General features: G+C 38.3%; 1 protein-coding gene across 8 annotated transcripts in view; it reads left to right on the top strand.

Annotated features, from left to right (window-relative positions):
- The window catches only part of CCDC178 (coiled-coil domain containing 178), a 476,741-nt gene that overhangs the window by 71,319 nt on the left and 385,610 nt on the right, over positions 1 to 19,812 (top strand). For all 8 annotated transcript variants that reach the window (XM_073631538.1, XM_073631535.1, XM_073631531.1 and 5 more), the window contains exon 9: positions 4,643 to 4,796. In XM_073631538.1, the coding sequence (XP_073487639.1) occupies positions 4,643 to 4,796 (154 nt within the window). The remainder of the gene's footprint in view (positions 1 to 4,642; positions 4,797 to 19,812) is intronic.

The raw sequence follows: 19,812 nt of genomic DNA, 5'->3' as shown, positions 1-19,812 counted from the left end.
GTAATTAGACACTCCCATAAGAGGGTTGAGAGTGCAACAGGGTCAGGGGGCAGTGGTAGGGCATTGACTATTTGTGGAATAGTCACATTTTCTAGCAAGTTCTATGAAAAGAAGAGACATTGCAAAAAAGCAATTAAAGTAAGTGATTTTCCTGTTTTACCTGCAGTTTTTTAAGTCAGGGACAGGTTCTCATTTAAGTAGTTTTTCTCAAGGATCCTACCTGTATAAGGAGTTTTTAAAGGTGCCAATATATGATATAGCCATTCAGTTTTTGTTCATTGGACTGAACCTCTTTACAACACCAATATTTTTACAAATAGGGCAATCGTAGACATGTATACAGAGGTAGACATTCTGCCTGCAACAGTCAAAAAATGGTAGCTTGGATCAAATATGAATGATTGTCAGCAGACCTTGCTTAAACAAGATAAGAGAGTTTTTTGGTACAGGAGAGGGAAGTTTTGGTGCTGATAATTTCAGCACCTGGCAAGGTAAATGCACATTTCAGGGTTTAATTTAGGGGTTAGAGTAAGGTTAATTTAGAGATGTGGGCATATTTTTTTTTTTTAAATGTATTAAAAAAAGTAGAAGACAAGAAGTACATCTGCAAAACTGCTTTTCTGTTACTTTGTTGTGTTGTGATTTTTCTAGAAATAAAAATAAGCAGCACACTTATGCCCCGTACACACGGTCGGACTTTGTTCGGACATTCCGACAACAAAATCCTAGGATTTTTTCCGCCGGATGTTGGCTCAAACTTGTCTTGCATACACACGGTCACACAAAGTTGTCGGAAAATCCGATCGTTCTAAACGCGGTGACGTAAAACACGTACGTCGGGACTATAAACGGGGCAGTGGCCAATAGCTTTCATCTCTTTATTTATTCTGAGCATGCGTGGCACTTTGTCCTTCGGATTTGTGTACACGCGATCGGAATTTCCGACAACGGATTTTGTTGTCGGAAAATTTTATCTCCTGCTCTCCAATTTCCGACAACACGCTCCGATCGGACATTTTCCATCGGAAAATCCGACCATGTGTACGGGGCATTAGGCTTAATGTACACGGGATGCTGAGGCAACCTCCTCTGAACAAATTTGTTCACAGCTTCAAACCGTTTAAAAACACCCGTTTTGCAGCGTTTGCATGCCACGTTTTGACGCGTTTGCGTCTAGGAGCGTTTATTTAAGATCACATCATAGGACCCTCCCAAAGCCCCAAAAAACAGTATTATGTAACTATTTCAGCCATTCTGTGAGACCAGAGTGAGTAGCAGCAGCTGAAAGAGCAGCAGTATACTTGTATCTACCTCAATTTCGGTGCTTTTACTATGGATCCCATAATGAGCATATGTCAGGAAAAAAATGCTAATTTAATTTTTAAATTGCAATTGATTAATATATTTTTTTTGTTATTCTTTTATGAGCTGTATATGTAATTTCATTTTATTTATTTATTTATTTTGTCTTTTTTATGCAAAATTGAGTTGCATTTTTTTAAAATATATTTCATATTTATATTTTGCAGTTGATTATTAGAATTTTTTGTTTATTTTTTTTTAAAAGCTGTATGTGTAATTTCATTTTTTGTATTAATTTATTTTGCCTTTTTTATGCACATTTTAATTGCAATTTTTAAAATATTTTTAATTAACCCTAACTGGAAACCATAACACATACCATATCCCTAAACTTGTTCTTCAAGGGGAAAACCCTAACCCTAACCATAACCCTGCTAACCCTAATGGGAAACCATAACCCTAAACGGAAACCCTAACGGGAAACCATAACACTTACCATTACCCTAAACTTGTTCTTCAAGGCGAAAACCCTAACCCTAACCCTAACCATAACCCCCTAACCCTAATAGGAAACCCTAACCCTAACCAGAAACCGTAACCCTAACCCTAACGGGAAACCATAACACTTACCATAACCCTAAACTTGTTCTTCAAAGGGAAAACCCTAACCATAACCCCCTAACCCTAATGGGAAACCCTAACCCTAACAGGAAACCATAACACTTACAGTAACCATAAACTTGTTCTTCAAGGGGAAAACCTTAACCCCTAACCATAACCCCTAACCCTAATGGGAAACCCTAAACCTATATGAACATAGCAAGCAATTACAAGTTTTTAAAATATTTTTTTAGTGTTTTTTCATCATTTGTTATCATTTTTAAGTTATGTAATGTTAAAAAATAGGGCACCTGTAAAAACGCTTATAAACAAAATTGCGGCAAAATGCGGTAGTTTAGCGGCATTTTGCGTCCGAAACATCAGAAACTTCAGCGTCTGAACCCATTTTTTTGCCTTCAAAGAAAAGCCTAAAAATGCAGCTGCCTAAAAAGGACATTAAACGAACCTGTGTACATGTACACATAAGATAACATTGGATGAGTTCAGGGGCAGCTGAAAAAAGCAGCCAACTGCCTCTGAACGTCCGTTTACCAGCAGCAGTGTACATGAGGCCTTACTGGCATGTTGTTACCAAGCTTACTATACTTAGAGCGGTCAAATGTAGTTTTTTTAAACTGACTGTACACTAGTAGATTTTTGAATGAAAATTTGTACAAAAATTCTCAGTACGTTTGACAGCTTGAGTAATGTTGTTTGAAAATAGTTCAAAACGTGTGCTTTTAATTTAGGTTTTGGAATGAATGTAATTTCCCCATCAAAACACAGACACACTGTTAGAAATTTGTTCATTCAAGAAAAAATTCCCATCCTGCTCCTTCGAATCTTCTCATCGCTGCAGTTGAAAGCGAACATCGATTTGGCCCCACTAAAGATTAGAAAATCGAACTAATGTCAAAACCAAACATTTTGAATGACATTCTAACAGTGTATACCCAGCTTTAGTACCTTACTCTAAGCCCTTACTCTTTATACATTTGCTAACACAGCTCATTGATCAAGGTCAGCGCTTTCCATGTTCAGGAGTGAGATTAGATAAAAAGTTCTGCATGAGCAATTATCAAAATATACTATCTTTATATAACTTTGAACTCCTTTAAACCTTTTTTATGTGCTCTTTCAGTACCCAGGATAGCTCTCTCGGGTAACTGTTCCAGTGGTGGACTCAAGGTTCATTTAATTCAGCAAATTGTGTGAAGGAGACCTGAAAAAAACAGCCTATAGCTAGCGCCACATGTGGCTCAGGTGCCCTTTATTTATCACGGTCATTTTTTTGCAGCACTTTACATATTTATTATACATTCAAATCAGTCCCTGCCCTCAAGGAGTTTACAATCTAAGGTTTCTAACTGACATTTATACATACACATACTAGGGCCAATTTAGGCAGGAGCCAATTAACCTTCAAACGTGTCTTTGGAGTGTGGGAGGAAACCCACACTGGGAACATGCAAGCTCAATAAAGGTAATGCCATGGTTGGGATTTGAACCAACGACCCTGTTGCCGCTAGGTGTAAGGGCTAACCACTTAACCACTTAACCACTGTGCTCTCGGCAAGTGCTTAGCATCTGTTTTTCAACACTCGTGGCATAATTTATTTCTCGCAAAAATGATTGCAACCATAGTTGTTTAACAAGGTATATAATATATCTATATTATTTAAGTGATTTTCATCTAATGCTTATCTGATCCCATGAACAAACATTTAATATGCTTCCATCAATACACTTTATCTATGAAGCATTAATATGTTAGTAAAGGAAGTGTGTTTGGACTACATAACACTCCCCTCCCCTTCATATCTCAATAGCAAAGGGTAGAGATATTCATTAGTTCACAATGAACAACTGGGAACAATGCTAACAGCAGATGCTAAGGGATTGATTTACTAAATGCAAAACACTGTTACCAAGTGACATTGCACTCTACAAAGAGACGAATGTGGTGAAGTTCTGCTTACTTCCATCATCCGATCATGTGCAAGCAAACATGCTGTTTTTTTTTTTTTTTTAAATAAGATTGAGAATTTTTTGTACAGTGAAGCTTCCCCACATTTGCTAAGCTCTGGGAAACATTTCCTTGGAGAGCACAACTTTCGTTGCAAAATGAACAGTGTGTTTGTATTTAGTAAATGTTATAAGCTCAGTGAATTTTTGCCAGGATCCATAGGTATTTGTACTTATTGAATTCATTTAACAAAATGGGGTTGACTTACTAAAACTGGAGAGTGCAAAATCTGGTGCAGCTGTGCATGAAAACCAGTAAAAAATAAGCTAAACCCCCTTCTACAAGAATCTGCTGTCGTGATACGCTGGGTCCTGTGTCTTCTATCTTCTTCACTGCAGAGGTGGAGAACTTTGCAGTTCAATGTCACTGCCTGGGTGACATGGGCACATCCTGATGACTATTAAGTGATCAAGTCTTCTCAGGTTCCAGGAGACTGTATCAGAGTGATGGCATCACAATTTATAGACTAGTGTTCGCCACACAATGATACATTTTGGTTTTTTGGAGAATAGTCATGTTTTACACACTTTTACACACTGTCTCGCTTCTGTATATAAAATGACAAATGTAATGGCGGAAGATAGACAGTGAGTATTTTTCAATCTTTCTAAACGACTGAAAGTAAGGTCATTTTGGAGGCACATTCCGGACCATGTATACAGAAGATGGTGCTAAATGTATCTTTTCTGTGTGTTTTTTCCTCTTCATATACAGGGATAATTTGAGCCACTCAGAGACTATATGGGCTAAATGTTCTTCAGACTTAATGGACACTGACAGAAAGATTGAAGAGGGTAAAAAGCTCTACAGTGAGTTAATAACTGAAAAACAGCAGCTTACAGAGAGTGAATATTCCTGGAGCCACCAAGTAAGTAATTTAATACATTATTTCTTGTCTTTCTAATGTACCATTTATTTATTTTGTTGTTTTTATATGTTTGGAAGATTCTGTTCTATAAGGAATACAAACTACATACATACATATAAACGATAGACAGAAAAAAATAATCAACTTCTCAGATAAATATTATACCCTTCTGCACTATGGATAAAAGACTATCCACCAATATCCAAACAATTACACTCTAGTGTATGATCAGCTGCTATAGATACATAATCCCTTGAATATCAATAAATATTAGTAAATACAGCTCTGAACAATATTTTCAAATGGTTATCAATCAATCCAACAATGTGTAAAAAATTGAATAAATGTGATAAATATAATTAACCAGTTAAAAAAAAAACAAAAAAAAAACATGATTTTGTGTAAAATCATAAACTATCTCTATGTCCAACCAAGTATTGTCACTCCCCTAAATAGAAGAAAAAGTAGTAGCCCCCAAGTACTATATGAGACTTTAAAGGCAACTAAGAAAATAGCTTGTGAATTTATATAAAACACATCATTTTTTTTATGTTTAAGTCTTTTTTCTGTTTTTTTTTTTTTCTGTTTCTATGTTTCTATTAGATCTAACATATCACACCCACAGCTGCACTGAAAACAGTGAGCCAGCACTAAATCTAACTAATCCTAGCACCTTTCTTCTGCTACATCCTTCACAGGCTCGGGCCTTTGTCCTAACCTGGACAGTACGGTACAGACGTGCACCTCTCACTGTTCCCTTCACACACTGACCCCCTCAGAAGGATGGGGGCCTGCAGTCATTAGTTCAACTTCTGTCAAGTGGGAGCAGCCACATATGGATCGAAAATTCAGCCCGTCCCTGCTGAACTGGCTGAATTTCAGTCCATCTATGGCCAGCCCTACTTTTGGAAGGATTCTTCCAGTACTTTTCATTTTTGTCTTCTGGGTCACAGCATGCATGGTGGTTTGTAGTGGTTTGTGGATAGCTCCTTTGTTGTGTAAGGGTGAAAAATGTTGAGATGTACCACTATATCATATAAGCATTGACATGTTAAGCCTCGTACACATGATCGGATTTTCCGACGGGAAATGTGTGATGACAGGCTGTTGGCAGAAAATCAGACCGTGTGTATGCTCCATCAGACAATTGTTGTCGGATATTCCGCGGACAAATGTTGGCTAGCAGGTTTTAAAATTTTCCGCGGACAAATGTCTGTTGACAGATTTTCCGAGCGTGTGTACACAAGTCCGTCGGACAAAAGTCCAAAGTACAAACACGCATGCTCGGAAGCAGAAGCGGCCGGTCTTGTAGACTAGCATTCTTAATGGAGAATTAACATTCGTGATGTGGCAAATTATGAAATCTCGAAATGCAGCGCACATTCTCTTCTTCTTTAATGGGATAATAATGAAGCTGCTTTGCTGGTGATATTGATTGAGTTATTGCAAACTAATTTTCAAAGGCTTTTTTTTCTAGTGATATCAAGAATAATATTATTGTGCTTTTTTTTTTTTTTTTTTTTTATTTGGGCAAGTTACCACAACACCATTATCCCGTAGTTTTTAAGTTCAAAGATACAACTATGTTGGTGTCCCTTGTCAATTTTACATTGTATTTTTGAAATGTAACTGCCTACTCCCAAGCTGTCATTTGAAGTAAAACACATAGCCAGGTATTATTCTACACAATTTTTTTATTGTTAAAAAAAGAAAACAAATAAAATTAGACGTGCTATCTGCCAGTAGAACTTAACCAAAAGTGCATTCTATGCATCCAAAAATATACCAAATCAAATCATTATTCAACCAAAAAAAAAGTCAAAGCAATAACTCCAAGGCCGATAATAAATAATACGTTATCTCCTCGGATTACACAACATATCTGGTTGACAAACGGCCGCTCAGAAAAGAACTGAAAAACACAAAATTAAAAGCGTGAAATGAAAAGCGCAAATCAACACTCACCAAACTTCTACGAACATGAAATTAGCAGAAGGAGTCCAAAGGGTGGTGCTAAAGAGCTGAAAAACCATGTAGTACGTCACTACGTTTGTGATTGTTGGCCAACAATTGTGTGCCGTGTGTATGCAATCAATTTGATATTCCAGTCGCATACGTTCCCGGACAAATGGCAATAGAACAATAATGGGTGCTGTAACGATTACCAGTTGGGTTCTGGAAGCATCAGACAGAAGTACATCTTCGCCAGCACACCATGGATCAGCAAACAAGATTGTCCAAAAAAGGTTTTTTAATCGAAAACGGTCACATCACAAGGGAGGTGCAGCATTTCGGGGCCGCGCAGGACCACTTCGTCAGTCATCACTTGCCTGACGAAGGGGTCCTGCGCGGCCCTGAAACGTTGCACCTCCTTTGTGATGTGACCGTTTTCGATTAAAAAACCTTTTTTGGACAATCTTGTTTGCTGATCCATGGTGTGCTGGCGAAGATGTACTTCCATGTGTATGCAAGACAAGTTTGGGCCAACGCCCTTTGGACAAAAGTCTACGGTTTTGTTGGCCAACAATCCGATCGTGTGTACGAGGCTTAAATGTAATTTCAAAAGTAATTTTCAATATTTTTAAATCTGCATTTTGTATATAAAATGACTTGGTGATAATACCATGAAGGTCATTGAGCAGGAAATTCTTGTTTGAGGTGAGGTGAATGAAGTGGCAGTGCTCTTTTAGTTTTGAGTGGGGATGGGTCAGACCCTCTGTAAGGGTATTATTGCTGTTTTTTGTGTCAATGTTTGGGAGATTCACCTCTCTATTTGTACTGTTGACCATTGTCAACAACAAAGAAAATCAGGGAAATAAAAATGTTTTGAATTGTTCCCAGAACAATGGGGACATCATCCAATATGAACAACTGTCTAAGAGGGGAACTCCTCTCATTTTGTAGATATTTCCTCTAACTTTCTGTTGTGTCACTAAAACTCAAATAAAAGGGAAATTTCCTCAATGGTACACAGACAGCAAAAAAAAGAAAAAGAAAAAAAGCCTGGCATTACTACTGTAATCTATTCAAAACTAACAAAAAATGTTGGGGCTATAGATACACTATCGCCTGTGCAGTAGATTCTGTGAGTGACGGACATGGGAAATTTTCTGTGCATTTTCTGGTTGGCATGCACCTGTGAAATATTGACATGTGACTCACAAAATGCATCAAAAACGCTTCCACAGTGCATTTTTGACGCATTTTTTATTATTTATTTTGTATGTGTTTTTGATGCACTTTCCAGTCATTTCAGTGAGGAGCTGCATTTTTGGTGCTGTTTTGAAAAGCGCACCAAAGATGCAGCATGTAGGACTTTGAAAAATGCACCGCACTCGCAGCCCAGTATTGTGAACAATCTCATAGGATTTAAAGAGAATTATTTTTATGGCGTTTTTCTTGAATTTTTAGCAAGGTAAAAATGCATCAGTGTCAAAGGGATCTTACAGTGTGGTCAGTCTTATGCCCCGTACACACGGTCGGATTTTCCGATGGAAAATGTCCGATCGGAGCATGTTGTCGGAAATTCCGACCGTGTGTGGGCTCCATCGGACATTTTCCATCGGATTTTCCGACACACAAAGTTGGAGAGCAGGAGATAAAATTTTCCGACAACAAAATCCGTTGTCGGAAATTCCGATCGTGTGTACACAAATCCGACAGACAAAGTGCCACGCATGCTCAGAATAAATAAAGAGATGAAAGCTATTGGCCACTGCCCCGTTTATAGTCCCGACGAACGTGTTTTATGTCACCGTGTTTAGAACGATCGGATTTTCCGACAACTTTGTGTGACTGTGTGTATGCAAGACAAGTTTGAGCCAACATCCGTCGGAAAAAATCCTAGGATTTTGTTGTCGGAATGTCCGAGCAAAGTCCGACCGTGTGTACGCCCTAATAATCTTACCTCTGAGTCTCTGAAAAGTTATTGTGTAGTTGCTTGCTGTTACAGGTCCATTCTTTTTTTTCCTCTTGAACCTCTTGATTTGGGAGAGATGTGCTTTCCCTGTAAAGGCTGTTCTGTCATTCTGTGTTTATTTATTTCTTGTTCTGTGTTAGAGCTCTGTTCTTACAAGCCAGTGCTAGTGCATATTTCTAAATTAAGTTGGGTACACTGTCAGTTTGAACTGTGTTTGGTCTGAATGAAAAAAAGCTGACAGATTCCTACATCTGCAATGTGGATGCAGGAATTTCCACCCCCCCCCCCCCAACATGACAGGGCATTGTATTCTGACAGCGGGGGCTGCTAAAACAGCCAAATTTTGATCTGTGCGTACCCAGCTTTAGTCTCTACCTACTTCATCATTTCAGTCTTTGTCTGTTCCTGTCTGTCTACTGTATATTGCTGTATTTTTCTGTATATTGGTACTTTGCCTCTTCCTGTCTGCCCGCCTGCAGTTACCCAATTAGGCAATCCTGTGCTCTGTGGGCTCTGGGTCCCCCCCAAAGCACCTTGTCCCCATGTTGATGGTAACAAGTAAAAAGGGGCAATGCTCAGATACCTCAATATGGCTATATAAGGTCCATAATATTTCAAAAAGCAGATGTCAGGGGAAATGGGTGAGTCTGTCAGGGCTGCCACCAAATTAGACCAGAAGCAAATTCCAGCAAAGCTAGGAGAAAGACAAGGTGAGGGACGCCTTTGAGTGTGTATCATAAACACTTTAGATTAAAAACAATATCCACTCACATGTAAGGCAGTAAAGCTGGGTGCATATCTGGGCTAGGCAGATGGAACTGCAAGTCAGAGAGTCTGCTTCTTGCTGGCAAAGTGCAGCACATCAGTTCCCAGGAAGGTTTAGGGGCCGTGAGTCGTCAGAGCCTGTGGGAGACAGCGCTGCAGCTTCAAAATCCTGTCCGGTGACCACGAAGATGGAGAACAGCCTGCCCCCCGCTTCACTATAAAACATTAAACTTTGCCCCATCCATCATTCATGACAAAGGAGCGCGGCTACCGTACGATTTGTAGCAGGCACGCTCAGAAACGCATCGCATTCTAGTAACATCACTACCCTGTGCCACGCTGTCTTTTGTTCAAGCTTCGTTTTGGATCCCACACCACACAGCGGTTCTCCATCTTCACGGTCACCGGATGGGATTTTGAAGCTGCAGCGCTGTCTCCTACATGCTCTGACGACTCCCCGCCCCTATCCTCCCTGGTATCTGATGTGCTGCACTTTGCCAGCAAGAAACGGAATCTCTGTGACTTGTAGTCCCTTCTGCTCAGCCCAGAGATGCACCCAACTTTACTGTCTTCCATGTGAGTAGATATTGTTTTTATATTAAAGTGTTTATAATACATACTCAGAGGCGCCCCTCTCCTTGTCTTTCCCCATGTTGATGGGGACAAGGGCCTCATCCCCACAACCCTTGCCCGGTGGTTGTGGGGGTCTACGGGCGAGGGGCTTATCAGAATCTGGAAACCCCATTTACCAAAGGGGGCCCCAAGATCCCGCCCCCCCATGTGAATGGGTATGGGGTACGTTGTACCCCTACACGATATTTAAAGGAATATTTCATTTTTATTGTTTAACTGTTAGCAATTTTAAAATCACTGCTCCTGAAAAAACAGCTTTTTTTAAAAACTTTTTTTTGCATTCATACATGTCCCCTGGGGCATTACCCAGGTCCCCATACACTTTTTATGGCAATAATTTGCATATAAGCCTTTCAAATGTGCACTTTTGATTTTTCATGTTCGTGGCCCATAGACTTTAACGGTGTTCGCATGTTCGCACAAATTTTTTGCATGTTCGCACAAATTTTTTGCCTGTTCGCATGTTCTGGTGCGAACCGAACCGGGGGGTGTTCAGCTCATCTCTAGTAGCCAATCAGCTTCTAACTTCAGGTTGTTCAACTCAGCTTTGACAATAAAACTTGGAAGCTGATTGGTTACTATGCAGAGCTGCATCAGATTTTGCACTCTTAAGTTTTAGTAAATAATTTCCTATCTGTCTTTACAGAGTTTAGAGGCATAAACTCCCCCCCCCCCCCCCCCACACAGCCAGAGCAGTCTTAGAATAGCAGAGTTTTGCCAGAAAAAAACGCTTGTGTAAAAATGTCCAAATGCACCTAAGCACTAGGCCAATTAAGTTACTTAACGCCCAAGTGTCAATCGTTTTTTCTGCCAAAACTCTGCTGCCAGGAGAAAAGGAGTCTAGTGAGTTAGAAAAAGCCCAGTGTGCATGAGGTCTTATACTCATACACAGTGCTAGGATGATTTTAGAAGCATTTTGTTTTGTAAATACCCAGGTCAGTCCACTGTCTTCAGGATCCTGTTGCTTTTAAATGCAGTTTTGTTAGAGTTACATCCTTGCTTTATGCCTTCAAATTGGCCTGAGCAATAAAAACATATTTGTTGGAGTCTGTGTCATTTCCCTAATTGCAGAGCTTTGTAATGGCTACACATGACTTTTTCAAGCTTAAGAGAGCAGCATACATGCAGTATTCAACTCAAGCCTTCATGTCATATTATATATAGAAATATATAATCCCTGTTGAATTTATTAAAGCGGAGTTCCACACAAAAATGGAACTTCTGCTTTTCGGAACCCCCCCCCCCTCCGGTGTCACATTTGGCACCTTTCAGGGGGGAGGGGGGTGCAGATACCTGTCTAAGACAGGTATTTGCACCCACTTCCGGCATAGACTCCCCTGTCCCCACCGCGCTGTCTCCTGGGAACACACAGCTCCCAGGAGAGAGCGGGGACCACTCGGGACGCGCAGCGCGACTCGAGCATGCGCAGTAGGGAACCGGGAAGTGAAGCCGCAACGCTTCACTTCCTGATTCCTTCACCTAGGATGGCGGCGGCAGCTGCCGAGAACCGAGCGGGTTCTCGGCGTCCCCTGCCGACATCGCTGGACCCTGGGACAGGTAAGTGGCCATGTATTAAAAGTCAGCAGCTGCAGTATTTGTAGCTGCTGGCTTTTAATATTTTTTTTTTTTGGTGGTGTGGGTGAACCCCCGCTTTAAGCATGTTCCTTTATCTTGAATAAAAGTTCCAGGTACTATATAATCTAGGACACTTACAGAGACACTAGGGCATACTTTATCATGATTATACCCTTTACTTTTAGGACTAGAAAAAAAAATGTGTGTGCGCTTGGTATATGCTTTGTCTGATGTCCTGTTTGTTGAAGTGATATTGTCTAAGTGTGAAATGTTTCATGTAAATTCAGTCCTGCAGTCTGTTGTGAAAGTGGGAATCAGAATGACTGCAGACTACTAATTTAAGTGCATAGCTCAACGGAATTAACTTCCTTTCAAGCATTAAATTTGAGTTTTGGATTGATAATTTCATATTAGCTGTAAATAAATATAAATTTTGTTCTGCATTTCTACAGACTTGTTGAAATAACATTAACTTTGTAAAGGAAAAGACCCATGGTTAATTTAGTTTGTCCTCCCATCATATGGTGGATAGTGTTCTAGTTGAAGAACATTTATATTAATGCAGTTTTAACAGTTTATGGCAAAAGACCAAAAAGTTCTAGTGAGACTTTCCCAGTCATCCTTAGTTTGTTTATAAATTTTTTTTTTATGGAAATGTAAACATGGAATAATAATTCTTTGCTGAAGGTAAAATTACTAATCACGGTAGGAGAAATGTGTTTTCTAATATACTAATAACCAAAATCTGTCATCCTCACACATCATCTCTTTGCACTTTTGTGCTGCTTCTCTTTCCTAGAATGTAGGTACAACATTAGCTATGTATAGTACTGAGCAACATTCAGAAATTTAGAAATACCATGTCAAAGGACCACAAAACAGGAGAGAGATTTCAGCCCAAAAAATTATATTTATTTACAATCACTCAGCTAATGATCGCAGAGTACATTCCCCAGCCGTATGGTCTCCAGAATTTAAAAAAAAATCTACACACAGGAAGTCTTTTTCTGTATCACCTCTCAGCACACCCATTGTCCCCCTCTAGTCATTTGCATTCCACAGGAAGACCCCTGAGAGGAGGACAGGAACCTTTTCAAATATTTAGGCCACATACACATCCATCCCCTGGCCAAGTAACAAACCATGATAGCAAATGCTTATTTAATATACGGTACTAAATTGGCCTCAAAAACACTTCACAGAATACAATTGAACATCATTTTTAAAACTCATGCTCCATAACAACTCTTTCCAAGGAAATGAACCTAGAGGAAGCCTGCACAGGTTGCTTCTCTGATTCATTTACAAGTATAATAAAAACAATTCCATTAAATTACAATTTCACACATCCACATGCTTTCCTAGAAGAACATCTGCTGGTAAACCTTGCATGATCCCCACCCCATTTCTATAGTTCAAGTCTACGTTTGCAATAGGTATACACCGTTGAATTCCACCAGCAAGTTCATTAATAATTCTTGGGCCTCTCTGAATGGCTTCAGGTCTAACAAAACAGGGGTCCACAATTGATGGAAAGGCTCCACTGTCTTCGAAACCTAGCACTGTTAGCACTGTGAGCAAGGCCTTTACCTGCTGGATAGGGCTTTGTAGCACACCTTGAACCTTCTGTGACTTCTAGAGTGATAATATACGTGTATTTGGCCACAAGTATAGCATATAGCTGTGCATCCCCAGATTGAGCAACAACTAATCGATAAAAATCGACAGAGAATTGCACCCAATTCTATCGGCTCCTACAGCTGAATGACAGGAGTGAAATTGCTAGAAATGTCACTCTCAGCCTCCAAGTACACATGGGGACCAGTGTGATCCCCAATATTATATTATCAATATAAGCAGTAATATAATATATACAAAAGCGCCAGCAGTCTTTTAATATAATAAATAACAGCAGCAATCTTGTAATACTGTATAATATATACAAAAGCAGTAGTCTTGTAATATAATATATACAAAAGCAGCAGTCTTTTAATACAATAATATATATATATATATATATATATATATATATATATATATATATAGATCTATATCGATAGATAGATAGATAGATAGATAGATCTATATATATATCTATATCTATATCTATATCTATATATATATATATATATATATATATATATATATATAAAATATATATATTAAAAGACTGCTATTTTTGTTATTATAATAAAGACTGCTGCTTTTGTATATATTATATTACAAGACTGCTGCTGTTTTTGTGTGTATATGTGTATGTGTATATATATATATGCATCATATACATATGTGTATATGATGACATTTTGAATGCACAGAGATACCGTGATGAAATCCTGAGGCCCATTGTTGTGCCATTCATCCACGACCATCACCTCATGTTGCAGCATGATAAAGCACGACCCCATGATGCAAGGATCGGTACACAATTCCTGGAAGCTGAAAACATCCCAGTTCTTGCATGACCAGCATAATCACCGGACATGTCACCCATTGAGCAGGTTTGTGACGCTCTGGATCGGCGTATACGACAGCGTGTTCCAGTTATCCCAAGACCCCCCAATACAGTAAAACTGCACATTTTAGAGTGGCCTTTGATTGTGGCCAGCCTAAGGCACACCTGTGCAATAATCATGCTGTCTAATCAGCATGCCACACCTGTGAGGTGGATGGATTATCTCGGCAAAGGAGAAGTGCTCACTAACACAGATTTAGACATATTTGTGACCAATATTTGAGAGAAATAGGCATTTTGTGTACATTGAATAAGTCGTAGATCTTTGCGTTCAGCTCATGATAAATAGGGGCAAACACAAAAGTGTTGCGTTTATAATTTTGCTCAGTGTATATTACTAGTCTGCTGCTGATATAATATTAGAGATCACACTGGTCCCCGACACATCTCTTCTCTCTTCTTTCGTCCCTTCCTTCTTCTATTCTCAGCTTTGTGTAGGAAAGGATAGGAACTGACTGCGGCCCGCTCTGTTGTTAGGGTGGGACTGGGAGGAGGAAATGGCACGTACCTCACCTCAGTGCATGGAAGCGCTGCCTGGCAAGCACCTGTCCTGAACTCCTGGCACTGCTGGCAGCCTCTGGCTATTCGCGATCTGGATTGGCAGAGAGAGTCCCAGCGACCATCAACCAATTTAGATCTTGCTCCAATTTACACACACAGTGACATTCAGCAGCACACTGTCTGCAACAGTATGCCAGCCCGGGAGCCGGCGGAGCAGCAAAGTCTTGTGTGGTTGTCCCGGCTGCCGGCGAACAACAGACATGATGTCCATCCAGGCTGGTTGATCCAGCGGAGTCTCGGGAAGACGGGCCGGTCGCACCCTCCCTAGGTGGCAGTTTGCCCTAGGCGGCCACCCAGTTTCCCCAGCGGGAGCGCCAGCCCTGTCAACAATGAATGTAGCATGAAACTGTAATGTTACTCCAGATACTAACATGCTGCTCTATATTTGTTAGAGAATTGCTGTATGTCTAAGCTCCCTTGTAGATGTCTTTATTAAAATAAAGGGAAAACAACTATGCATTATTCAACAGAAGTCAGGTCAGAAAAATCATGTCCTTGTAGTTTCTATTTTGATGGTTTAAATCTGGCTTCTTAGGTCACTTAAGTAGTAATGTACTATTATGAATGCTCCAATGTACAGCTTTGCTTTTGTTGGTGCTAGCATATTAGGCTAAACTGCTAGATAATGCATATGTTGAAGAACATATGATAAGTGTAAGGTTGAGAGCAATTTCACTAACCCAAGACGTGTTTAGTGCCTTAATAAGGGGAGATGGAAGTTTCAACTGATCGGCTTATGTTTTATATCATCTGGCTGTGAAGGATAAAAAGCAGTCACAGCATCTTCTGTGACTAAGAACTAATTTAAATTAGGGCACAGAACAAGAGGCATTAAGTCCAGTAAGCAATCATTTCCACTTCACAGTGGACCTTTTAAACGCTTTACTAGGGGAAAAAATAACTTTTCAGCTGAGTTACACAAAACTGCACTTTCTAAACAAGAAACAATCTTATGCTTTTTTTACATTACATGTAACTTCATAGAACAATGGTAATTATTATGGAATTACACCTAACACTAAACATTCAACCTTCGATGTCACTCAGTGGGGTTGATTTACTAAAGGAGTGTAAAAGTTTCATTCCTAGATTGTAAGCTCTAGTGAGCTCTGATTCCTCCTGTTTTGTATTGTAATTGTACTGCTTTCACATTGTAAAGTGCTGCAAATACTGTTGGCACTATATAAATCCTGTATAATAATAATAATAATTTACCTTTGCAAAGTGACTCTACTAATTTACTATATCAACCCCATTAAAGAATCTACTCGCCCCCCCCCCCCCCCCGCAAAAAAAAAGAAAAAAATTTGCTGTTTAACTGGAAACATAAAGCGGCACTTCCACCTCCTTAATTAAATATCCACACCTGAATGGCCAGTGCACGGATTGCGGTCCACTGCAGAACAGGAGAAATAAAGGAAGATCGCCAGTGAATCTGCTGTTTATTAGTCCTTTGATGTAGTGGCTGCATTAGTTTCCTTTTTCAGGATTTGTTCCTTCATTTTCACCTGGTGATCCTGCCAGTAACACACTTCCTGTCCTAGGTTGACAACTCTCACTCAGTACACTATTTCTTTGGAGCAGGAGCCTTTCCAGCCTAGACTGCTTTCCTGATTTGGACTACATGTTTAAAAAAACATAGCATACAAAGCTGATGACATTGGTGAGATTAAGGGCTGGTTCACACCAGAATCACAAAGGAATGCATCCCGCTTTCCTGTTCAATGCAATTTTGAAGCCTTTTAATTTGAATGGGCTGAAAATCGCACTGAAATGCAGAAAAGGCAGTGCATACAGTACTTTTAAAAACGCGCCACCCCAAATCGCAAGGTACTATGGTACCATGCAATTTCGTGCCCGCAAACGCACTGTTTGGGGTGCCGTTAACAATACATGGGCAGGAGCAGTGGGTCGCAAGGGCAGTCTGAGAGTGGTGCAGGAAACATGCACAGAACACACCTTTTCCACGCCACGTTCTGGTGTGAACCAGCCATTAAAGTGGAACTTAACTGGCTATGAATAAGGCTAACAGCCAAAACGCATATGTATTTCCTTTACTCCACCTGCAATAAAACGTCAACATTCGGAAGAACGCATTGCCAGCTTTTATCTCTCTTCCTCATGGAACATAACTGTATATAAACACCACAGACTGAAAACACAATATAACCACAGATTTTACCCCCTTCACGACCAGGCCATTTTTTGCTATTTAGCACTGTGCTATTTTAACTGGTAATTGTGCGGTCATGCAATGCTGTACCCAAACCAGATTTCTATAATTTTTTTTAACACAAATGAGCTTTCTTTGGTGGCATTTTATCACCACTTGGTTTTTAAATTATTTATTATATAAATGAAAAAAAGGCAAAAATATTTGTTACTTTCTGCTATAAAACAATAGCAAAAAAAACTAATTTCTTCATAAATTTTGGCCAAAATGTATTCTGCTACATGTTTTTGGTAAACAAAATCCCAATAAGTATATATTGTTTATTTTTTTTATACTACTAATGGCAGTGATCAGCGACTTACAATGGGACTGCGATAGTACAGCGGCCAATCTGACACTAACGGTAGCTGGGGTGGAACTGACTGACAGTGACATCACCAGTGACACTAATACAGTGATCAGTGATAATACTATACACTGTCACGGTACTAATTACAGGAAATGGTTAACATCTAGGTCAATCAATGGGTTAAATGTGTGCCTAACAATGTGTAATGTGTGCTGTTATTAACTGAATATCTCTAAGAAGCAGACAGATGGTTCCCTCTGTATAGACAAAATGGCATTTTGGCCTAGGCCAGAAACCAGGAAGAAACTGAATAAATGTAGAAAAAAAAGATTAAAACAAATAAATATAATATACCTTCCTGTCTATTTACTATTGCTAACAGCATAAGGAGTAACAATAGTTAATGCTTATTGAAAGAGTTTTTTTTCTGCTTTCACACAAGCGACACGGACACAAAAAAAAGTGTGCTCTCTGATTTTACTTCAATTAAATCTAAACCCAAGAACAAACATTTAATATATAGTAGCTTACCAGTCCTAAGATGCGGTGGACTGCATGAGTTTTTTTTCAGTACATTTTCTGCAAATACAAAAATACATGTTGATTTTGTCAGAATTTAAGGAGTCTGTTTTTAAAACATTAATTGGACAAATATCACACAAAATCATAAAGGTTGCACAAATTTCTGTAATAGGGTAATTCCACCCCATCTAGTGGCCAAAATGCAATATATCTTTTCTTTGAGGTATTTCAGAATACTATACCGCACTTTGGCCAGTTGTTGGAGCTGATGATCAGAGGAATTATTCTATTACAGAACGTATGGCAAAAATGTGTGCAGCCTGCACAAATATACAGTATATGTGAAATTTGTCCAGTGACAGTTTTAAAATGAGTCCCTTAAATTCTAACAAGATCAACAGAAAATGTACTTAGCCTGAAAAAAAGAAAACAAATGTAGCCGTCACATTTCAGGACTGGTAAGTTGCTATATATATGTATATATGTAATGTATAGCATGCATGGGAACATTTTTATATATATGCATTCACATTACAAACCCACCACCAACTTACCCTGAAAAAAATTGTTTTGAAATCAAAACACATTGGAATTAGACATGTGCAGAACAAAAAAATTTGTTTTGTTTCGTTTCGTTATTTAAATAAATTTGTTTAGTTAAATTTGTTTTTGAAATTTGTTTTGTTTATTCATTTTTGATCTCGATTTGAGTTTTCTGATTTTGGTTGAATTGAATTCAATTTAACCGAATTCAGAAAATTTGAATCGGCTTTCGAATTTGAATCAGCATTCGAATTTATTCTATTCCAAATTTGAGTTTCAGAAGACGGATTATTATATTCTTTCTATTTTATTCTATTCTTTTATTTTCTGTTCTATTCTTTTCTATTCTATTCCATTCAAATTCAAAATGATTCTTTTCGGAATTCAAATTTATTCTATTCAAAATTCAAATTTATTCTATTCTAAATTCAAATTTATTCTATTCAAAATTCAAATTTCTGAAGACTGTTATATTCTTTTTATTTAATTACTTTCTATTCTATTCTAGTCTATTGTTTTTTCTATTCTATTCTTTTCAAATGTATTCTTTTCGAAATTCGAATTTTAAAAAATGGTTATATTCTTTCTATTTTATTCTATTCTGTTTTTTTTTCCTATTCTGTCCTTTTGTATTCTATTTTATTCAAATCTATTCAATTTCTAATTCATTCTTTTCAAAATTGGAATTTTGGAAGATGGTTATATTCTTTTTATTCTATTCTGTTTAATAGTTTTTTTTCTATTCTATTGTATTCTTTTATTTTCTGGTCTATTATTTTCTATTCTATTCTACTATTTTCTATTCTATTCTTTTATTTTTTATTCTATGCTATTTTCTTTTATTCTTTTATTTTCTATTCTATTGTGTTCTGTCTTGGTCTATTCTATTCTTTTATTTTCTATTCTATTTTATTCTATTCTTGTTTTCAAATACGTCGATAAATGCTCAAAAAATGTGGCTCACCATTTTTACGTTTTTGATTCATTGGAAAAAAAATTTAAATAAATAAAATTTCTTAAAAAAAAAAAACGCTAATGCGGAAAAAGGCTAATAAACGCTGTTGCAAAAATGTTAAAAAACTTTGAAAGACTCACTGCAAAGCTACTGGCATTTTTATAACATTATTGTAACGCCCAGTGTGCATGGAGCCTAAAATTATAAAAAAAAAAAAAAAAAAACCCAAAAAACAGACAACACCCTTTACTTGACAAGGTCAACAGATACCCAATAGTGCAAAGCGTGGAGGCATGGATCCTTGGAGGTAGATATAGGTCCATAATTCACACAGAAAAATGATATATGTGTATCAGTGGGTTTGGTCCATGATCTCCTCCATGCTAGCTTGTCAATGCATTTCACAACATGAATTGCTTCCTCGGGACATACTGGGTAGGTGCTGATATAATTAAAATATACAAAAAAAAAGAACTATAAATAAGTATCAACAATCTAACACTGTA

The sequence above is a fragment of the Aquarana catesbeiana genome, linkage group LG05 (assembly GCF_042186555.1).
Source record: "Aquarana catesbeiana isolate 2022-GZ linkage group LG05, ASM4218655v1, whole genome shotgun sequence".
NCBI classification, from domain to species: domain Eukaryota; kingdom Metazoa; phylum Chordata; class Amphibia; order Anura; family Ranidae; genus Aquarana; species Aquarana catesbeiana.
Note: the sequence above shows the minus strand (reverse complement) of the source record. Positions and strands in the feature narration are given on the sequence as shown.